General features: G+C 38.0%; 1 protein-coding gene across 1 annotated transcript in view; it reads right to left on the bottom strand.

Moving 5' to 3' along the window:
• RTTN (rotatin) overlaps positions 1-21493 on the bottom strand; it is a 137858-nt gene that overhangs the window by 15449 nt on the left and 100916 nt on the right. Inside the window, exons 35-43 of the mRNA XM_075213246.1 lie at positions 20946-21028; positions 14835-14934; positions 13929-14127; positions 12648-12738; positions 10986-11139; positions 9253-9390; positions 6032-6225; positions 4290-4395; positions 1180-1277 (exon numbers count right to left, since the gene is read on the bottom strand). Of these exons, the coding sequence (XP_075069347.1) occupies positions 1180-1277; positions 4290-4395; positions 6032-6225; positions 9253-9390; positions 10986-11139; positions 12648-12738; positions 13929-14127; positions 14835-14934; positions 20946-21028 (1163 nt within the window). The remainder of the gene's footprint in view (positions 1-1179; positions 1278-4289; positions 4396-6031; positions 6226-9252; positions 9391-10985; positions 11140-12647; positions 12739-13928; positions 14128-14834; positions 14935-20945; positions 21029-21493) is intronic.

The following is a 21493-nucleotide window of genomic DNA, read 5'->3' as shown; positions in this document are numbered from 1 at the left end:
TGTACCAACTCGCTTTGCACTGCCTAAGCTGCCCACCCTACAGTGTGTACTCGGAAAGAGTTTTCCGAGTAAACACTGGAGGGTGTGTACTCAGACAACTATCAACATCCAAAGAATGGTGGAGGATTATTTAAAAAAATTTTGAACGCTATAAAGACAACAGTTTTATTAACAAAGAACAACGTTGCTTGCAGAAGTAATGTAAGCATGGAAGTCTAAATAGACATATATATATGTATTACCTTCCACTTTGCTGCTGTTTCATCAGTATCCCACAAAGCGTTTGTAATCTGCACTTTACGACAAAGGTACCTAACTATATTATACTTTTTTGTGAATTAGGGCTGATTCGAAGCGCAGTGATGAACTTGCTTTTTGCTGTGAATTACAATTGCTCTTTTTTAGCGCATTGTCTGGCACCCTGGATTGGTCTGGGTCTGATAAAAGCAGGCATCCCGGGGGGGGGTCAGCGCTCGCCGCCATGTATTAGCTGTAGAATTACCACAGTTATCCAAGGAACGGGTGGAGCAATCAAATGAACCATAACTGATTTCATGATCCAAGGACAATTCCATCTTGCATCACTTTTCTTTACCGACACTGCTGTGAACCAATGTTTCCTAGATGTGCTAGGAACTGCCGTGTGTTTGTGTCATTGCTCTGTCGCTTAGCAACCAGCCAGGTCACTGCGGTCTTTGTTTGAAAGTGTATGAAAATAATATTGTGACCTGTGAGGTGGTCAAAATTGACTGCAAATGACTTGAAATTAGTGTTATTGAGGTTAATAATAATGTAGGGGCGAAAAAAAAAAATAATTGTGATTTTAGCAAAAAAAAAAAAAATGGGATTTTAGAAAAAAAAAAAAAAATTGGGATCCAAAACCAAAACACGCAAGGTTGGTTTTGCCAAAACCAAAACACAAAGTTATTCCAGAACCAAAACCAAAACATTGAACATCTCTAGTATATTTTGGTGCTTCAATACAATAATTAATGTACTATGAAGAAACACTTTGTCGCATTGAAAAGCTAACAACTGTGCAGTTCTAACAGTTCTGTCATACATTATTATTACCAATTATTTATATAGCGCCACTAATTCCGCAGCGCTGTATATAAATGAAAAATAAATATAGTACATTTTAATATCTGTGATTCCTACACTAAAATGAATGGATACCTTTTTTCTCTGTGTAGACTTTCCAAGACGTAGGGACTCGAGAGTCAGTTGTGCATTAATATATTTCAACTTTTCCGTGCAGGAATCTACAAGGTGAGCTAAATTAGAACAAAACAAGCCTGATTAATTATACCCAAATTAAAAAGTAATTCAAAAACTCAACTGTATGTTACTGGGTGTACTTTTCCTGACATTCCACCTGCCACTGTGAACTGCATGTGTCCAGGAGAGTGAAGGCCATTCATTACATGTCAGCATGAATCATAAATCAAATACATTTAGGATAAATCAAATTAGAGGTAATTTAGAAAATCTTGTGTGTGCTGGTGCTTTAAGGAAACACATCACTTAGCATAAGTGTGTTCCTCAAATTATAATATTTAAATTCCTGTAATACATGTATCTGCCACCAGATGGCACTTTGAGAGAATTGTACTACGCATTAGAGATGGATGAAAACAGAGTACATGTGTACTGTTCTTTGTGAATCAAATTACTATGTTCATGCCCCAGCTTCAAATATTGATTTGGGACCATCTGTAGTCTATGTAAAGATAACTCTTAGTTATTCAGCCGCATGTTTCTTTTTATTAAAGTGACTGAGAACTTCAAATAATTGACATTTAAATCTGCTCAGATCACAAACGATCCACAATGTAAGAAAAATCATTAAAGAAATAAAAAAAGTACAGCATACACCATCACTGAAACCTCCAACCAGCCCCAGCACTAAACAGCTTGGGCTAGTTTCCACTATAACAGTAAGAACACAAGCATGGGATCCCCCTACTGTAGTGAAAGCTAGCGTCACACTGGTAAGCGTGAGTCTGGTACCTTAATAGATGGGTCAGCAAGAACAGCATGCCCTCTTCACAGAGGTGACCAACCCATGTGAGGATACAAGGAGTGACATGGGTTGCTATTTACACGGCATCATATGGGAACACAATAGGTAACATGTAGAGGGCAGGACCTCATCCATACTTAAAATCCAATTAGAAGATTGTATCATCAACATCATCATCACCTTATCATTTATTTATATAGCGCCACTAATTGAGAGCCATTGGGCAGATAGAAAATGTTCTCACTGAAGTACTGAAAAAGTGCTGCAATGGGAACAACGGTCGTTAGAGTGACTGCATTTTGCAATGGTATTGCATGGGAAACCTTTACAAGTGGATACATCATACTGCAGGTTTGCCAGCATTAAAACACAATTTGATGCATGGCAAATCTGTAATTAGGACACTGCTATGGTCATCAGATTTAAAATACGGAACAAGTTTACAAATGGTCAGCTAAAGCAAAAATCTGACTTATTGAATCATATAGAATTCTCATGCCAGGTACCATGCACCTTACCCACACTCTCTTCCAACACACCATCTGGGGGACAAAGTCCATGTTCTCCTGTCATCTTCTTTATCTTCCATTGCCCCCAAGTCCTCTCACCTTTTCTCCCAACGCCTGTCAGCGCCTAGCCAACCTATTTCAACTTGTCTGTCTCTACTAGCATCTTCCCTCATCCTCGAAACGGACTCTTAGCTCACCCATCCTCTTTTGACCCAGTCTCTTTTTCTAACTACCATCCAATTTCTTTACTCTCAATTGCCTCCAAATTACTTGAGCGGCTTGTCTATAACTGCCTCATAAGCTTCCTCGCTCATCTTCCTTGACCTCTCTGCTTTCGACACCATGAACCACCCTCTCTTCCTGCATACCTTTCACTCAACTGGCTTTTGCGGCACCATCATCTCCTGGTTCCTTACCTGCCCAACTGCTTCTTTTCTGTTTCAACCATCACCTCCTACTCCCTGTGGGGATCATGATTGGCTCTCTTCTTGTGCCTCTGCTCTTTTTGCTGTACACTTCCTACTTCAGTGAACTGATTATTACCACTTCTATGCTGACGATACCCAAATCTACCGCTCCTCCCCCAATTTCTCCCCTTTTCGCCTCACTTGTGTGTCTGCCTGTCTCTATGCTAACGCTTCTTAGACATTCCAATGTTGTCTAAACCTCAACATGTCCATGCTAATCGTCTTCCCTCCATCTAGAGCAGTGAGGGACATCCTTCAAAGTGGCCGCACAGAGGAAGTAGGGAGAGCACAGTTTATTCCATTCTTCCCCGGGTATGCCGCCTGACGATCTAGCACTGTGCAGTTGTCATTATGTGACGTGGAAGACAGCTGCCCCCTCTTCTTTCACTCACCACATCCAGCTACCCTTCCAAACTTGTCACTTTCACCTTAGAAACTTTGCCAGGATTAGACCCTTCTTCACCCATTACGGGTCTAAAATGTTCATTCTATCTCTACTTATTTCCAGCATTGACTACTGCAACCTCCAGCTGTCTGGTCTAGTCTCCTTCATACCTGTCTCTCCAGACTTCAATCCATCATCAATGGCACAACAAAACCGATTTTACTCTCCCGTCATCCTGCTTCAATCTCCCTTCACTTCTTAATCCATAAAGAATCCAATCTAAACTACTCACGCTCAACGCCAAGCCCTCAGCCATTCCTTCTGCACCTACATCTCTGATCTCATCTCAATTCACACTTCCTAATTCCTTCACTGCTTTGTCAAAGACCAACACCTGAAGTTTCCACTGATAACTACATCCCACTTCCATCTCTAAGAATTCTCTTGTGCTGCTTCGATGTACAATCAGACTCTCCTCCACCCTCCAATATTTTAAAAGCGGTTTAAAAACCACCTATTTAAAGCCTACCAGTTTTCCACTTAACTCCACCCTCCCTGGTTCTAAGCCCAAATTCCTATTCTGCATCATCCCCATCTTCTCTCAGCCTCCAGCCTTCTTGTCTGCTCCCACTTCGTCCAATAGTATGGTTTTGTATTTTTCCTCTTGCTTGTTTTTTTATACCTTGCTTATTATGACTTATGTACAGTATTATGCTTCTTGAATGTCCAGTACTCCATATGTTAGTCTTCTATGTTTTTTTTAATATGCTCTACCCGCTCCTATATGAAAGTCAAATGTAAACTCTTAGAATACACTGTATAATAAGGGGCTAAACAGATGAATAGTACAATATGCATGTTATGTTTTTATTGCAATTATACAAAAAAAAAAAAAACCTCACCTTGTAGACTGTACATCTGGGCACTTCTACTAATAGCCAACAGTGAGATTAAAGAACTTGCACAAACTTGTTTGAGAGGGTCCTCTGAGGATTTCTCTTCGTAGCTCTATATCAAATACAAAGTTACTTGTTTAATTGATGCACAATAGGTCTTGTGTCCTCGCTATTCAATGAACAGATAAATGCATACTTTTATGTTTAAATATTGATCCATTTGTAAAATATTTTAAGGCGAACGAAAAGGGGTTTACCACCAAGTTTCCCCAAATGGTTATGCCTGGAAATACATTGGTTACTGTGAGGAAACAAGGAGTTAATTTCACACCACTATTGCTGCACCTTGTTTCTCACAAAATTTGTACTGTCATTAGTAAAATGTTTAGCCCTGTTGTCCCCCCCCAACCAGATCCACCAGCTCCTCAGTTATAGTTTAAGCTTACACTATAAGTGTGTGAGTGTGTGTGTATATATACTGTGTCTTCATGTTAAAGGAAATAGGTCTATTAAAGAGCTGTAGCAATCCTGGGAAAGAGTGATCACCTGCAGACTAGGAAGAAAGTGGAAAACCCTGGAACACTACCCATGATAAATAAATCACCATTGATTACACTCCTGTGTTGGAGATTCAGGATAATGCTCTTGCCAATTAAATTCACCACTGATTAAATTCATTTCAGGAGATCCTTTCTGTGAAGCTGGAATCCGTAGACAGGATGGAGCTGCTACAGCCACAAAGATGGGCAGCATCTGAGCCATGTCCCAGCCCCGGGCTTAATCCAAGGAGAAAGCCAAAGTTAATCACATTCCCAGGCTCTTTTGTCCAGGAAACTGACGGAAACTGACTTACTAATTTTGTTAACAGTGATTCATCTCCTCTTGAGACCCAATGTGTAAAAGTAATATACTCAGACAGTGTGGAGCTGCTCCTGGAGGTGGAGAGGCTGGATTGGGAACAAGATAACAAGCACATGGTGCTGCATCAAATTCACTCTCTGCAACCTGAAGGAACTGAGTGTCAGACAGTGACGGACTGAAAATCAGAGCACTACAGAAGGACTATAAGGATCAGCAAATCCTCTTCTGGAATCTCTGTGGGTCCTGTGGAAGTGTGTCTCCGCCAAAAGCAAAGTGACAGTGAAGCAGGACATCTGGCTAGCAGGCAGCATCAGGAGGGAAGCCTCTGCAGCATAGGGGCCAGCTCAGATTAGAGATGCCATGGTGGCTAATAGAACACCGGTATAGTGTTGCATTTCTAACCCTTGCATGATGAATGTCTCATCTGCCTTATTAGGACTTTGTTACTCATTTCTTGAAAGTGCTAGAATTGCTGTTGATGTGGGTCTATTAATAAACTTATTGCATATTTTAACCTGGATATTTGCCTGGATGTGAGAGTATGTCCACATTACTGAGGGTAAATATACAGTGTATGCCCAGATATCATGACAGCTACCAGCAAAGGTGAATATTTACCATATTTGTGATCCACACGTTTCTGTTGGGAGGGAGCCCATTAGCCAAGAAAAAACACTAGTGTTCTCCTATATTCACCAATGCTCTCTACAGCTGTAACAAACAATTATTTTCTTGACAACTTCCTTAAAATAACTATACTGTATAATGACACCAGCTCTAGGTTGCATTTAGAAAAACAAAAAAAAAACAGTTACATACAAAATTATACCTAACAGTATATAAAATACATTACATACAAAATATGTATTACATCAACAGAAACTAACCTGTAAAATTATTCTGCAAAGGTTATTTCCCATTTTTAGATTTCCATCTAAAAGTGAACTCAGCATTGCACTTGACTGTGACTCACGAAGTTGCTGGTTTCCATCCTCTGTTAGAAGAACTGATACAAAATACAGGCAGGCGGTGTATAGTTTGGGATGGTTTCCAGCTAGTGCTACACACTCAGATATGGTGTCTAGACAAAAAGAAAAGCCTTTATCAAATTATATAATTTCTACACTACAGATTTCCTAAGAACACTAGTGTGGTTTAGATTAAAGCGGGTTCTCTAAATTATTTTTATTTAACAATTTTATAATCATATAAATAAAATGTTATTTGTTTAAAAACTATATGGAAAAAAAAGTAGCTGATTGCATGCTATTGCTTTATAAAAAAAATATATGGTTTGAAAACAACAATCTAAATTTACATTTTGTTTCCTGTATTTTTGATAACTGTAACGGCTGACTTTTGCACAGAGCAAATTCCCTCCAAACACAATAGAAAAACAAACAGAAAATACTATACAATGTGTACTGCAAATATATATATATGAGCAGAAGTTTGATTGTTTGTAGGCAACCCTGCACTGATTGGGATGACACCATCGCGAGGTGGTCCAGTTGGATCCTAGCCAGGTTTTAGGGGGGTTAGGATCCCAGTCGGGCCTCCTGTTGCTGGACGCAGGCCAGAACTTGGACCCAGGGAGCCTGTTCTCAGCCTTCCGCTGAATGGATTTGGATGAAAATTTCACAGACTGGTAACATTTAATCCCAGAAGACATAGTAGTGGGTTGAGGATACGGTCAGACATCCAGTTGATGTCCACTTGCCAGAACTTTGATCCGGAGAGCCTGTTCTGGGCCTTCCAGTGGATGAATTTGGATAACATTTAATATAGAAACAAAAACGACACTGGACAGCCACCTAATGGGTGTGTTGGAAGAGCTGCTAATTATTTTTAAAATTGTTGACAGTATGATGATGATGATGATGACAGTTACATCCAACTCATTGACAACTTAAAAACTTGAAGATTTAAATCCAGGCAATGCAGGGGATTTCAGCTAATATATATCATTTTCAGTGGCCACGTTATTAGGTATATCATTCTAGCATTAAGTATAACCCCCTTTGCCCCCAAAACAGCCTGAATTCAACAAGGTGCTGGAAAAATTCCTTAGAAATTATGGTCCACGTTGATATGCTGATAGCATCACACAGTTGCTGCAGATTTGTCGGCTACTCATTCATGCTGCAAATCTCCAGTTCCATCACATCCCAAAGATGCTCTAATGGACTGCGATCTGTTCACTGAGGTCACTGGATTATACTGAACTCATTGCCATGTAAGTGGAACCAGCTTGACATGACATTTGCTTTGTGACATGATCCTGCTGGAAGTAGTCACTGAAGATAGTTAGACTGTGGCCATGAAGAGGTGCACATGGTCAGCAATATTACTCAGGTAGGCTGTAACATTTAAACAATGCTCAGACGGTATTAAGGTGTCTAACACCTTACACCACCAGTCTGTAGAGTTGACACAAGGCAGGATAGATCCATGTTTACAAATTCTGACCCTATCATCTGCATATTATAGTAGAAATCAAGATTAGTCATACCAGCCAAAGTTTTCCAGTCTTTAACTGTCCAGTTTTGGTGAGCCTGTGCCCACTGTAGCAAGAGATTCCTGTTCTTAGCGGACAGGAGTGGAACCCGGTGTGGTCTTCTGCTGCTGTAGACCATCCACTTCAAGGTTTGATGTGTTGTGCATTCAGATATACTCTTCTGCATGCCACTGTTGTAACACATGGCTATTCGAGTTACTGTTGCCTTCCTCTCAGTTTGAACCAGTTTGACCATTCTCCTCCGAGTTCTCATTAACAAGGCATTTTCACCCTTGACGCTTGCTGGATGTTTTTAGTTTAGTATACAATTCTCAACATTTTCTGAGATATCCAAACCACCCACCTGGCACCAACAATCATGCTACAGTCAGTCACTTACATCAAATTTACACCTCATTTTGGTATTTGGTCTGAACAACAACAACTGAACCTCTTGACCATGTTTGCATGTTTTTATGAACTGTGTTGCTGCACATGATTGGCTGATTAGATGTTTGTATCAAAGAGCAGGTGTACCTAATAAAGTTTAATTGTGAGTGTTACTTTAATCCACATCTTCATGACCAGGTGTGTGCTGGTTAAACAACAATAACTTTATTAGTTAGGGTAGTCAAGTGAATTATATTATTATATTGTATATTATATTATTCTCTGCTTTGAGGGAAATAGGGCTTTCATTTGGTAGTTTTTCTAACAAATAGTATTTAATTTTGCAGGGTTATAATGGCTAATTTAGATGTAATAGTAAAGTTATACACAATTGCTTTTTAAGTGATTCGTCCACTAACAGAAACATATCCTAATGTGTCATTTCTCTTGTTTATGTTTACAATTCTTATTACAGTGTCCCCACAGGTCAGAATAGGCCTTGGGGGACACAACAAATATATTTAATTTTACAGCACCTGCTTGTTCTAACTGGAGCTGGCATATTTGTTCCAGGTAAACTTTCTTTTAAATTTTTTTAATACTATCTCTCCTGCAGGGGTAACCTGGTGATCGGGTGATAGCACATCCTTTAAATACCGCGCTCTATTAAAAGCTGTGCAAAACTGATCAAGCAGTTGGCTCTCTCTCTGGAATTACGGTCTGCTAATGAAAACACAGCACATAGGTATAAGGCATGTTCTGGTCATCCGTTAAAACCCCCCAAAAAACAAGGTGGTGTGCGCTAACTGGATAAAAACAAAAAGAGATTATATAGCCGACATTCCGCTTGCCTCAATTTGCAGAACAGTGGGTGTCCCTTGTTCCTATGCTTCTTCTCTCATCAACAAATAGGAGGAGGGGAGGTGCAAAGTGTGGCTCTGTAACAGTTTGTAATACAGATGCCAATAAAGCCACTCTTTGAAATCAAGCTGCTCTTGGTTGTCACCCCGGGAAAATGTATTTTTGGTATGCTGGCAGAGTGAGTTCTTCTGAACTTCAGTGTCCTTTGTTTGAGACCCTCGCATTTGTGAAAGATAGAAACAGGGGAAGGGGGGTTCAGCTTAAAAAAAGGTTTTAGCTGGAATTATCATTTTGCAAGCATTATTATTATTAGGAAAATATATTAGCCATTGGCCAAATTCCAAATAATTAAAATCTTACCAAAGAATGCATTTCCATGTTTCGTCAAGGTTGTTGTTATGTGACAAATAACAACCGGTCCATTTTTTCTTAACAAGGAGGTTAACAATACAAATATGTCTGTCCACGACTGGTAAAATGCTGTTTTTAGCTTAACATCTGAAATTATTAAAGAAATATTATATTGAAAGACATGAAAGCAGATACCTTAATTCTGATTTAAAATATTTAAAAAGAAAACCATAACATGTATTATGTTTATTGTCTGAATGACAGAAATAAAGCTTATAAAATGAAATGTCCCCCATTCCACAGCCGAAGATGCTGCATGTGATTCATAGAGGCATGTCTGTGCATGCGCATAGGTAATAGGATTTCTGTGGTATACATTGTAAATAATGTTATCTTCCAGGCATTTTTAGCTGGGTCAAATAAATAAAGAGCAGATGTAAAAATATGGCGCATGATTAGCAGAAAATAGATAGGTAATGTGCATTTGTAAATAAAAAATAATAAAATAATGCTATATCTATCTATATACGGACTACTTGTCAAAGTTTGAGTACCATTAAAAAAACATTTCTTTAATTTATGTTCAGTGCTGCAGAACCCTTGTGGTGCCGTATAAATAAAAGATAATAAAGAATAATAATAACTTAGTAAACCCCCCCCACATTTTATTGGTTTGGGGAGCTCTGCAGAGATCTACATGTGTTATGAAACAAAGCTTGTCGGAAAGGTTGAAAAGCCAATTGTTGTAAAAGATAAAATAGTCAATTTGCACTTTATAAGTACACAAACATAGATGGCATTCAGGACACAAAACTTATGCAAGGCAAATAGGCCAGGAACATAAAATACTTAACAAAATGCAATCAACTGTAATCTGAAATAAGCATTTGTTTGCAAAGTATAAATTGTACAGAAAACGTTTAGGCATCAGACTGCCTAGTGATAAGTATAGTGTAAGCAGCAAGTCTTCTAAAAGCATACTAAATAACTGCAGTCACTTCAGACTTTGATCATTAGAGATGAATACTTGGTCTACATTAAGCCTTGTTTGTAATGCTTTCAAGCTGCCACAAGATACTTTCAGCCGTCTGAAAGAGGGACTACCACCTTAATAACATCCTAAAAAATTATTCACAAATCGAAAAGAGCCAGATAATGTATTCAAATTATATTACAGAATTGCAGTGAAATGCATGACATTATAGCTCCCATATAATTTGAATTATTAATGTTGAAATGCACTAAAGCATGGAATTTACGTGTAAACATGTAAGTCATCTGCAGCAGGGGACTCATTTAACTTTGGCATTATGGACAATAACTCCCTTCAAAATACACTTACGGTATTTCTCCATGTAAAGGGCGCTCCCATGTATAAAACACACACTTAATTTTGTCCCCGAAATTTGAAAGAAAAAAAAAATTACGGTAGCTGTCAAAAAGTGTGCAGAGAATGCAAGGGCTTGCTGCCGGCGGCTGCACACTATGTGCAGGTCCGTTCCGCTGAGACAGACAGGGAGAGTGTGCTGCCCGGCTGCTCTGCCACTGTAACGCTGCCCCCCCCCTACCCCACCCTGGATCCCCGCTACAACTGTATAAGATGCACCCAGTTTTTAGACCCCAAATTTTTGGGAAAAAGCTGTGTCTTGTACATGAGGAAATACAGTATTTTTGCCTGTTTACTTGTATATATTATTTTGTTGGCAAACAAATACACTATAGATTAAGCAAAGATCACATACCTGTAACTTTTTTATGTTGTATAAGGAGCAGTGAAGATAAAATTGCCAATAGCTGTCTTATCAATTCTCCCTTGATCAATAAACTAGCATTTACAAGCAAGCATGACTGGAGAAATCTGGACAATGAAGACAGGTACTGAAGCAGGACCAGCATCTATTTAAATAAATACAGAATAAAGGTTAAAATAGCAGGAAGTCTGCATGGTGAAAAAAAGAAACAGTATTGTGGAAGTAGTAAAAGACAATTAAATACAACTAAATTAAATGTTATGGTGTTGTCTTAATGCTCACTGTAACCAAGACAGCATGGTGGCACAGTGGTCAGCAGTGTTACCTCACAGCGCTAGTGGGTCATGAATTTGATTCCACCCAGAGTCCTATCTGTGTACTCCGCGTTTGCGTGGGTTTCCTTTGGGTGCTCCAGTTTCCTCCAACATTCCAACAACAAACTGGAAAGCTAAGTAGCTTCTGACAAAAAGGACAGGACCTTAATGTATGTTTGTGTGTGTATGTGTCCCCAATGGGGCAAGGACTGATGTCAATGACTACATATCCTTTATGCAGCCCTGCTTAATATGATCAGTGCTATATAAACAATAATAATATTAATAAAATAATATGCAAACTAAAAAGTTTGCAAAGTTTATGATTTTCAGGAAGTCTGGAGTTAAGACACTAAATAAGCTTGCAGTATCTACACCCATGTCAGTTAAACAAGCTGAAGACCCAAACATTCTAATTGATTCTGAATTCAGTTAACAGTACATTAATATCATTAAACTATGACAAATTACTAAATACTACACTTACAACAATAGAACTGGTCACTTTAGTTAAGACTGCTAAATAAAGAGATCTGTGTCCAATTTTGTCACATACATGGGTAACCAAAGTATAAATCAAGCAGTCAGACCCAAGCAAATTAGTGTGGTGGGCTGAGAACCACAAAAACACACAGTCATTGAAGTTACTGGCCAATTGAATTTTTGTCTTGGGAGCAATTAAAATCTGAATCAGTGGAAGTCCCACATGCCCAGTGGTTTCAGACCACTTTAGTCTAAATTGCCAAATTTGCCATTAAAATCACTATGTATGGGGCAGCTTAAGAAGCAAATCACTTTCAGGGTAAGCGCTGTTATTTATGGGAAAAACCCTGTGCTGACGCTTCTGTGAACATAGGGATAGTGAAAGATATTACTTAAATTAATGGTGACGCTTCTGTGATCATAGTGAAAGATATTACTTAAATTAATCTAACATGGAGGTCTAATATAATCCCTCTAGAAAATAATATCAGCATGTAAACAGTGGTGATGGTGGAGGGGGGAATTAAGTCTTTTTTTTTTCTTCAAATCGTTTTTATTATTTCCTGTTTTGAACTACTGGATTGAAGCAAGCTTGGCGCTTGCACTAAGTACTGCAGCAATGGTGAGTTTGTATAGGTTAGTCTGCAAAGTCATTTATTGCTGGAGATCACAGCTCAGTAAACAGGAATTTAAACTGCAGCATTGTGAAGGGGTTATGAGAAAAACAGTAGAAATATGACTATTTATAAATAAGTTATTAATTAGTAAGACATTCAAAGAGAAGAACAAGTGAGCATCAAACAATTCCACCATGTACAATAATAGCGTTTAACAGTGTACAGGAAGGAAAACAAACCTGTGACTTTACATTTCCTGCACGACCTTCAGGCGTGAGTGAAGTCTTGAGATCAGAAAAGCATCTTTCTAGCACAGCTGGCTTTAGGAGACTATAAATGAGAAGACACAAAGGAAAATCAGGAGCTTTTTTTCTTCCTTCCTCTTTTTACACGGTCAGATTACATTACAGAGCAGATGCAGCAAGAATACACTAAAATATTCAAGAATAGCTGCCCTGGGCTCCATCATTCCAGTTTGGTTATATATTATTCAGCTCTTTGTCATGCAATAAAAACATATTGACATATGCACATTTGTGCTTCCAGATAAATTTCACATTAAGCAATAATAACATGAATAATAAAAGTGAAACACATAAAAAGGGGAGAAAACAGAGATCACGCTCTAAGAATCAGGGAATATATATGTTTGTAATTTAGCGGTATATGTAGCAATGGATTAATGCCTTACTCAATATATGCTAGTTAAATTTAGATTGATGCCCCATCAGAAAAACATGCTTGATTAGCATATTTGCACTTAAGAGCTTGAAAGGCCATATCATGTGCAGAAAGCAGTGGGGTATAAGAAAATGATTTTGCATTAGTTGAACAGTAAAGCAAATATATCCCATCATGAGAATTTAGAACTGCAACTTGCATCAAAGACACACCAATATACTGAAATGAATTCACATGTTTTGAACACATTTCCATAAACTGTACAAAGGTCCATACATTTGAAAGAATTGTGTGAGAGAGACGTGTGAATGAAAAAAATAAGCGATACTAATTCATATATTTTCTAAAAAGGTGCTTGTAGAGTTATTTCTCCTCTAGACTTGTTTTACTCACAAAGACAATTGCTCATTTCATCATATTGAGCAAATGCAAAAGATGCTCTAACATTTTGCAAAACACACCTAAAAGCTTATACAAATACTTCAAAACTTTATACGGAAGACAAAAGATCAAACAGCAGCCATAGGGGCACATTCAATTCCGATTCGCGGCCGCATGGGTCCCAGTACCGTGCGCACCGTAGGGGTGCGCACAGAAATGCGCGATATTGCGGTACCGTAATGCCACTTTATATGCGCAGCCACGCGGAATCGTGGCCGCGAATCGGAATTAAATATGCCCCATTATATTTACAATATCAACCAACATTTTGCACAAAACACAGATTTAAATATACTAAATAAATGTTTCAGTTACTAATACTAAAAACATATACTATTAATTTTAAGGAACCAATATTACTGAAATATATTCTTGAGAAATAAGCTACTTGATTGTACCTTGCCAGATCTATCAGCAAATGGTTCTTTGACAACGCATTTACAGTGTCTTCTGGATTCATTACTAGCAGATTCTCCAGTAAGCCGCATACCGCTGACAAGAGGGATGGTGTGACTAAGGAACCCTGGTCAGGCGTGCGCACGGAAGCGCAAATCTCTTCTGAGCTCAGAGATGCTGTCCTGGCTTTGTTGTTTTGAACTGGAGGAAAAGACATTACATTAACAAGGACTATGGATAATATCTATCACATCAACAGGATTGTCATTTCTGACAGATCCTTTGTATATTATACAGCACTATCCCCATAAAATACATATAAGGGAGGGAAGAACCAGTCTAAGTTGCATGAACGAGTTTTAGCTTAGCTCTTCTTGCTGACACGATTGCAAACAGGTAACAAACTTGCCAAACCTACTTACTTATAACCATTGATCCCAGACAAACAAATAGAAAGCATTGTGGTGAACCATTTTTTTTGTTTTAGCCATAGTTCTCACATGCTTCAGAAGCCACCACCTGTATTGTAAGACATTGCACTATGCCTTACTGCTGAGGAAGCCTAGTGAAGCTTCTGATATCACGTAAAGGAGCAATTAAAAAAAAAGTATTTACTCTCAAAGATGGGATGCAAGTGCTTCAACAATAGAATTATGCAACAGACCCTCCTAAGTCTCCTAAAGACCTACAACTGGAATGGTCCACTGTGGCTTGTGTATATTCTGGTGAGAAACTGTCCTTATTCTATATATGTAATTAATGTTTGAATTTCCACAGTTGGATCCATTTGGCTCTTTTGTTTGAATTTGTTCTATATACCTTTACGGCTTCTTTATAGGAATATATTAAGAAGATTATTAGCTACAAAAGCAGTATTTCATGGTTATGATGAATTATTATATGTATACCTTGAGTCAGTCTTTGGTCAGCTATATTTTCCAAGACAGGAGAAGCACAGACTGGAACCAGGCGTTCCAAGCTGTTGGCAGAGTAAGATCCATTGAAAATCTGGAAACACGATAGAAGATGTTAATGCAAGGGCCACTGTTTATGTTTTCACTTGGACTTCTAAACATAACTGTACTCATGTCATTAAAGTCTGGTACAAATGGGAAATCATTTTAAGCAACGTTCTTAAAGCCGCTTTGACGCTCACAGTAAAAATGTAAATAAATGGACCTCTACACACACACTTTGACTAGCGTTTCATTTTGTGTCAATTACAATGTTTCCTGCAGCTTCCATAAACACTGAAGCCCGGTAAATACTATGGTGTTTTATGGAAATGATCATTTACTACATTCTACATTATACTGCAGGGAAGTTTTGAGAAGCAATAAAGAAAACACTTTGAATGCTATATTAAAGCGAGGACAAACATTTTGTCTACACTTATAACAATGCCTGTCTGCACATGCCCTAAAACCAAAAATTGATTACTGTATGGGCTGTAAAAAAAAGAAAAAAGAAAAAAAAAAAGAAATTGGAAAAAACTATAAAACAGTATAAATACAATACACATTTATATTTCATAAAGTTGAATCACATTTAGGCATTTTCTGATATAAATGCCATTTAAATACATCAAGTTTTCGTTATACTTACAATATGCAGCTCCAGTGTATAAAACCAAAACAACTTGTAGACCAACTCTAATTTATACAAAGTCTTGTTGAAAGCAAAGAGATTGATTTTTCAAACCAACAATATTTGTCAATTTCTTCTACAAAGAACTGTGCCTTGGGCAATTTTCACACAGTGCTGCTGTTAATGGAAAAGCCAAAATCCACAGCAGAATGTACATATTGCTTTAAAGATGTACATACTGCTTTAAGGCAATAAAGGGCATAGTCCATACAAAAAGTGACTACATATACAGTATATGTAAATGAAAAGTCAGTGAAAAAACAAATCTGAAATTTACTATACCTTTTAACATCGGATAATTAAAACCTTATGTATCTTTTTTAATAGATAATGTTAATTTAATTACATAATACACATGATCTTGCAAGCTAACCAAGTGATTTTGGAATCTAACAAAGGCGAGGTTTAATCATGAATGAACTTTATTACATTGGAAACAAACGAAAAATAAAAAAAAGATTACCCCACATAATATTTTCATCTTGGGCAGCATGTAGCCCCGCAAACCGTATGGTTATAGTACACACAGCAAAAGCACAATTATGGGACAAGTGGAAGGGACAGCTACACTTTCCGCATGTCATCCTTTATACTGTTAATCCATGGTTAAATTAGGGGTCTGGACAAAGTATGCAGTGTCCCAGCGTTATGGTGTCCAGTGTATTCTATCTGGAGGATTTTTTTGGAAGAGTTACTCAAAGATTGTCTCTATGATGTAAGTCATAGAGCTTCTCACAGTACAGGAAGAACCTGGAGCCTCTATACAAAAATCATTTTACATTGAGGTTTACATCACTAGGTCACTACTTCTAGCATCCACAGAGCAGGTAAGAGGCTAGCAATGAATGGCCACTTGCAATGTGTCAAGCAATATAGGGCTCCTGAACAATGTGTTAGGAAAGAGGTCTAGGCAATGAAGTCTCTTCGCAAAGCAGTAGGCACTGGGGCCTGTGCAAAATGACAGACATTCAATTGGGTCTGTGAAATGGAAATTTTAATGAAATAATCTTGTATAATAATGTGCAGGGGGATGGTATATTTGTGGTCAAGTGAAACGGAGGAGTTGTCTAAGGTTAAAATGCATCAAAAGGTAATTTACGAAGAACAAAACTACTTTGTATAACTTCTGGGAATTACATAGATTTCAGTGCCAAGATAATGCTGCTTCTGTGGGGTTAAAAAGTTTGCATCGTCTGATTTGAGAACCTGTGCAAATTAGGATGGTGAATGTAGGCCAAGCACACTTGCACATTGACAAATTTTACGGCAACATATAATGATTTCATTTTGCAAAATGAAATATTGATTCGAGATCCAATGGGATGAGAGGTTTCCGCTCAAGGGCTGTTTCCTGTGTTGACGGATGCATGGTCTTTTTCTCCAAGAAAAAGGACTTGTATTTTCCTGTCCTTGGAGGTGACAGAAATTGGGCCTCTGCCTACATTTTCAGGCATTTTAAATGGGAAACACATTTTTATATCCAAACGTCAAAATGTACTATTGTGACCCATGTAATAATGACAGGCCAGGTATCCCCTTGCTCTCATGATTCATTTCATAATAAATTAAGTTGGAATTGGATATATTTTAGGATAAAAATTCATTTTAATTTTTTTTGCAACTAGAATTGCACTGCTCAAGCACACATAAATGAAGCCTACTGACTCTCTATAACCAACCCTCTTTTTAGCTTATTTTTTTTTCATCACTCTAATGTGTTGAGCAAATGCATGCAAACCCACTGGGTAACCTGACTACATATCTGTGTCTGTCTGAGTGTTGGATTATATTGGCCAAAAGTATCATTTGTCACCCTGCTGTAATTCTGTCAGACTGGTAGACACACAGGTCGATACACCTGCATCACTATAGCAGGATACGTAACGTTGATGTTTTAGATAACTTCCACCCCCCCAAGCAATCTACCCAATGGAAAAATTGGAAACATTCTGCAAAAAGCCAGCTCATGGGTTCCACAACCCAACTGAAAGAACGCTTGCCGCATTTTTTGCAGCTGTATGTTGAATTAGTTGAATGAACTGGAAGTAAGTGACTCTCCAGGATTTACCTTTTTTCAAGCGAAGATTTCAGTTTTCCAGAAAACCGCGAACTTACATAATTTTGATCTTTTCAAATCGTGGGACATATTCACTGGTTTAGACTAAAAAAAATTATTTGCTGATCTTTTTTATAGTGTATTTTCCTCTCTTCAAACATAAAAAGGTGGAATCTTTTCCCCCTTACATCATCTGACTTACTCTGCTCTTCATATTTTGGAAAACTAGCAAATGGTGTTGATTGAGGTTTCAACATTTATTAAACCTTGTTTATTAGAAGCTGTAAACTCCCACAGATGTGTCCTATTGTTTGTTTTATTAAACAACAAGTTTTGTACATTTGTAACTTAAAGCCGGTTTCCTCTATGGTGACTGATGTATATGGTTGCCACCGCAGTGCTCCTGTAATGACAGAGAAGGTCGGCGGTAGAGGCGGTTTGTTGACAAACATGCTGAGAATTGGGGCGTTCCATAATGTATCTGCTCCATACACCATGTAATATGACTTTGCCATGGCATTCGCATGACATTTAGTAAACTGTAAATCATGAATAGCAGATTAACTCCTTCAGTACTAAGGAGTAGTGGGACTTGTCCTCCACATATACCTCTAAAGCACTAAGGACGGGTCCCACTCATCTTTAGCCCTCATGGAGTTCAAAGCTGAAAGAATAGCACTCATTGTTCTTGTACTGCAGGAACAGTGAGTATGTCTTGACTGTGGGGGCTGAGAAAATGTTAGCGAATGATGATGTCATTGTGCCAGTGCACAATGACATCCCAGGGCGAGCAGAGCTCAGCCACTACGCTACACAAAATATCTGAAGAGCCAGAGGATGGTGTGGGTGGCATTAGAAGTGCCCTATATTCCTAATTTTGGCACCTAGAGCTCAGAGGAGAGTTCCCTCTTTCAGAAGATATGACCCCTTAGAAGTTATTGTCTGGTGATAAGGCAATAACACCCTACAGTACACAAAACATTAAGGGGGGTATTCAATTGACGGCGGGATCGCCGAAAATCCCACGCTCAAAGAATATTAGCTCAGGGATTTACGCGCAGGATTACCGTATTAACGGTAATATTCTTTGAGCGCGGGATTTTCGCCGATCCCGCCGTCAATTGAATACCCCCCTTAGCAGCCTAGGAATGGGGGTAGGGGTTTGTAATTCCCATATCCCCCTAATCCTTGCTCCAAGACTATGGGAACCGTTCATTTGAAAGAGGATCCTCCCCTCTTTCACATGATGTGCCTACTTTGCACTTATTATACCCTACACTACAGAAATTATTAAGAAGTCAAGAGAGATGGGGGTTATAATGCCCAAATGTACCTCATCCTATCTTCAATAAACTCATGGGTATTTACATTTGATATTGTAGGTTGTATAGTTTTCTAAATGGTTTCCCTACATATTGTATGCATTTCTTTCAAGACTGTGTAAACTTGTAAAAAAACAACAATCCCTGTATTATCATGTCAAGAGCAGATTTTAGTATGAAGACCTATGTGAGGAATCCTGTTTTTAGCTGTTCTGGAAAGGTGGATTGGTGCCAAAGCAAGAGCCACAAATTATTTATTTGTGATGTTTGTGTAGAAAAAACAAATACACTCACTTGCTTATAGCTCACTTTTTTTCAATTTCAATAAACCTCCCCCCCCCCCCCCCCCCCCCCCCCCCACACACACACACACACACACACTTTTGCCCATTTGGGTAGACTGTCTTTACCGTGTCAGGAGGAATAAGCAAAGTATTCTGAAAAAATACCAATGTATTATTTGTGTGCTTACTGCATACACAAATGAATAACATTGATAGTGGAATGTCACCAGCCCAAAAAGTGCCAAAATAGGCTGAGCACAGGATTGCCTTATGCAGCAAGGGGTTTTTAATAAAAAAAAACAAAACTAAACAAAAAACACTTTTTACTACTTTTGTTCCCATAATTATCCCACCTCAGGTGGTGCAAACTAGTAGTTGATGGTACATGCTTATCAGTGGTTATACATCTGTCAGCATCTCGTTTCACTGTAAACTGTCAATATGAGGAACATATTCACTGCATGTTAGCCAAACTCCACCAAAGCCCTAAATGCAGTGCTACTGTTCATCTATCTGGCGTTTGAGTACAGTGCTATGTGCATAGTGAAAACCTTTCTCATAGTGATCAGATGATAACTATTTTGAGGTCCACTTAAGTTCTGCACACTGTAGCATGGACATAGTGCAGTACAAAATACTATGGGAAGATAGCCAATCACTCATGAATATGTACCGTTAAGGAACAAAATGTAAATTAAAAACAATGTATTATCAAAGTAAAGTGAGAATCAATGCCTGTCAGCCCCATTAACTATTGATATATTGGTTAACATTGCAACAAATAACTGTCGTTTGTTAAATATTCAAAAAGCAGCTATATATTATGCCTTAAATGATATGCAAATTAATAGTAAAAGCTGGTTCTCTTCATATAGGGAACAAATAATCAATTAATATCATTGCATATATTTACTTATACATTGGTATGACAGGAGTTGAATTATTTCTGTCCTAATCCCATTCCTTTTGGTGAATGTATGTTCAACAAGAGGTTGAACAGTGAAGAGTCCGATGTCTGCTTATCTTCCCTGGCATTCTGATAAGGACTGTGCAGTTATAGCTAGAGAAAGCTGCTAATTGACAAACACTGACTTGTACAGCATACAGATCTACTTACTCTGTAACATGTAAATTGTAAATCCTTTCTTTCCATGTTACCTAAGGTTTCTGCACAATGATTTAAAAAAAAAAAAAAAAAAAAAAAGAGCCTTAAAAGAATCTAAAAATATTTATTTAAACCCGCCCACAAAAACACATTTTTATATTAAAACTCCGTCCCAAAGTATAACAGCAGTGGTCGTATTCCCATGTGTAATCACCCAGGCATCTGTACCATGCTGTTCTCACAGAGCACATGTGAGATGGAGGTTTAAATAAAAAATAAAAAAGCGGGTTTGAGTGGTCAGGGATAAAAGTTTCAGTCCATGATTAGTGATCTCTATACACACTATTCGTAACAAATATTTAAAATATTTAAATATTTAGGGGCATATTCAATTGTTGGCGTTATAGCCAAAAATCTTGCGGAGTGCGCACTATTACCGTCATTACGGTAATAGTGCGCGTAAATACCGTTATTATGGTACTTTTGTCGCTGGATTTCAGTAATTGGTAATAAATTTTCAGTAATCTGAATAATTTCAGATTGTTGGTAATAAATATGGAACGGCTAGTAAATTTTATCTCAATGTAAAAAAAGGACAAACTTACTATTGTACTTAATGTTGATTCAGAACTAGATGAGCTGGAAACAGTGGGAGTGCTGTTCCAAATGTAAAGTGAATCTTCAGAGCCTAAAATTAAGATTGCAAAAAATAATATTTACATAGGCAGTTTATGTACATCATACTGAAAGATATATTACAAATTACATGGAGTTGGGTAATTTCACAATCATAGTTGATAACCAACCATAGTTGGGTAGCCCCTGAGCTCGTCTGCACTGTGCACTGTACAATATCCCCCCTCCTTTCCTTCCCTTGTGCTTTTACATGACAAGCTGAGAGCTGTCAGTCTGTGTCTAACCTCCAGAGTGATTTTGAAAACGAGATAAGGATTTGAAGGAGGACAGCTAAGAAAATGACAGATGCATGCTTAAAGGGGTACTTAACTTGGTATTTAAAGAAAAAAATACGTTGGATTGCTGCTTTAAAATATGAATTGAAAGATTAATTTACTTATAATTTCTCAAAAAAGTTTTCAAAAAACAATCAATTACATATGGAAAATACTAATTCTCTTGTCTGATAATGTTACAG

Source organism: Mixophyes fleayi, chromosome 5 (genome assembly GCF_038048845.1).
Source record: "Mixophyes fleayi isolate aMixFle1 chromosome 5, aMixFle1.hap1, whole genome shotgun sequence".
Classification (NCBI taxonomy): domain Eukaryota; kingdom Metazoa; phylum Chordata; class Amphibia; order Anura; family Limnodynastidae; genus Mixophyes; species Mixophyes fleayi.
Note: the sequence above shows the minus strand (reverse complement) of the source record. Positions and strands in the feature narration are given on the sequence as shown.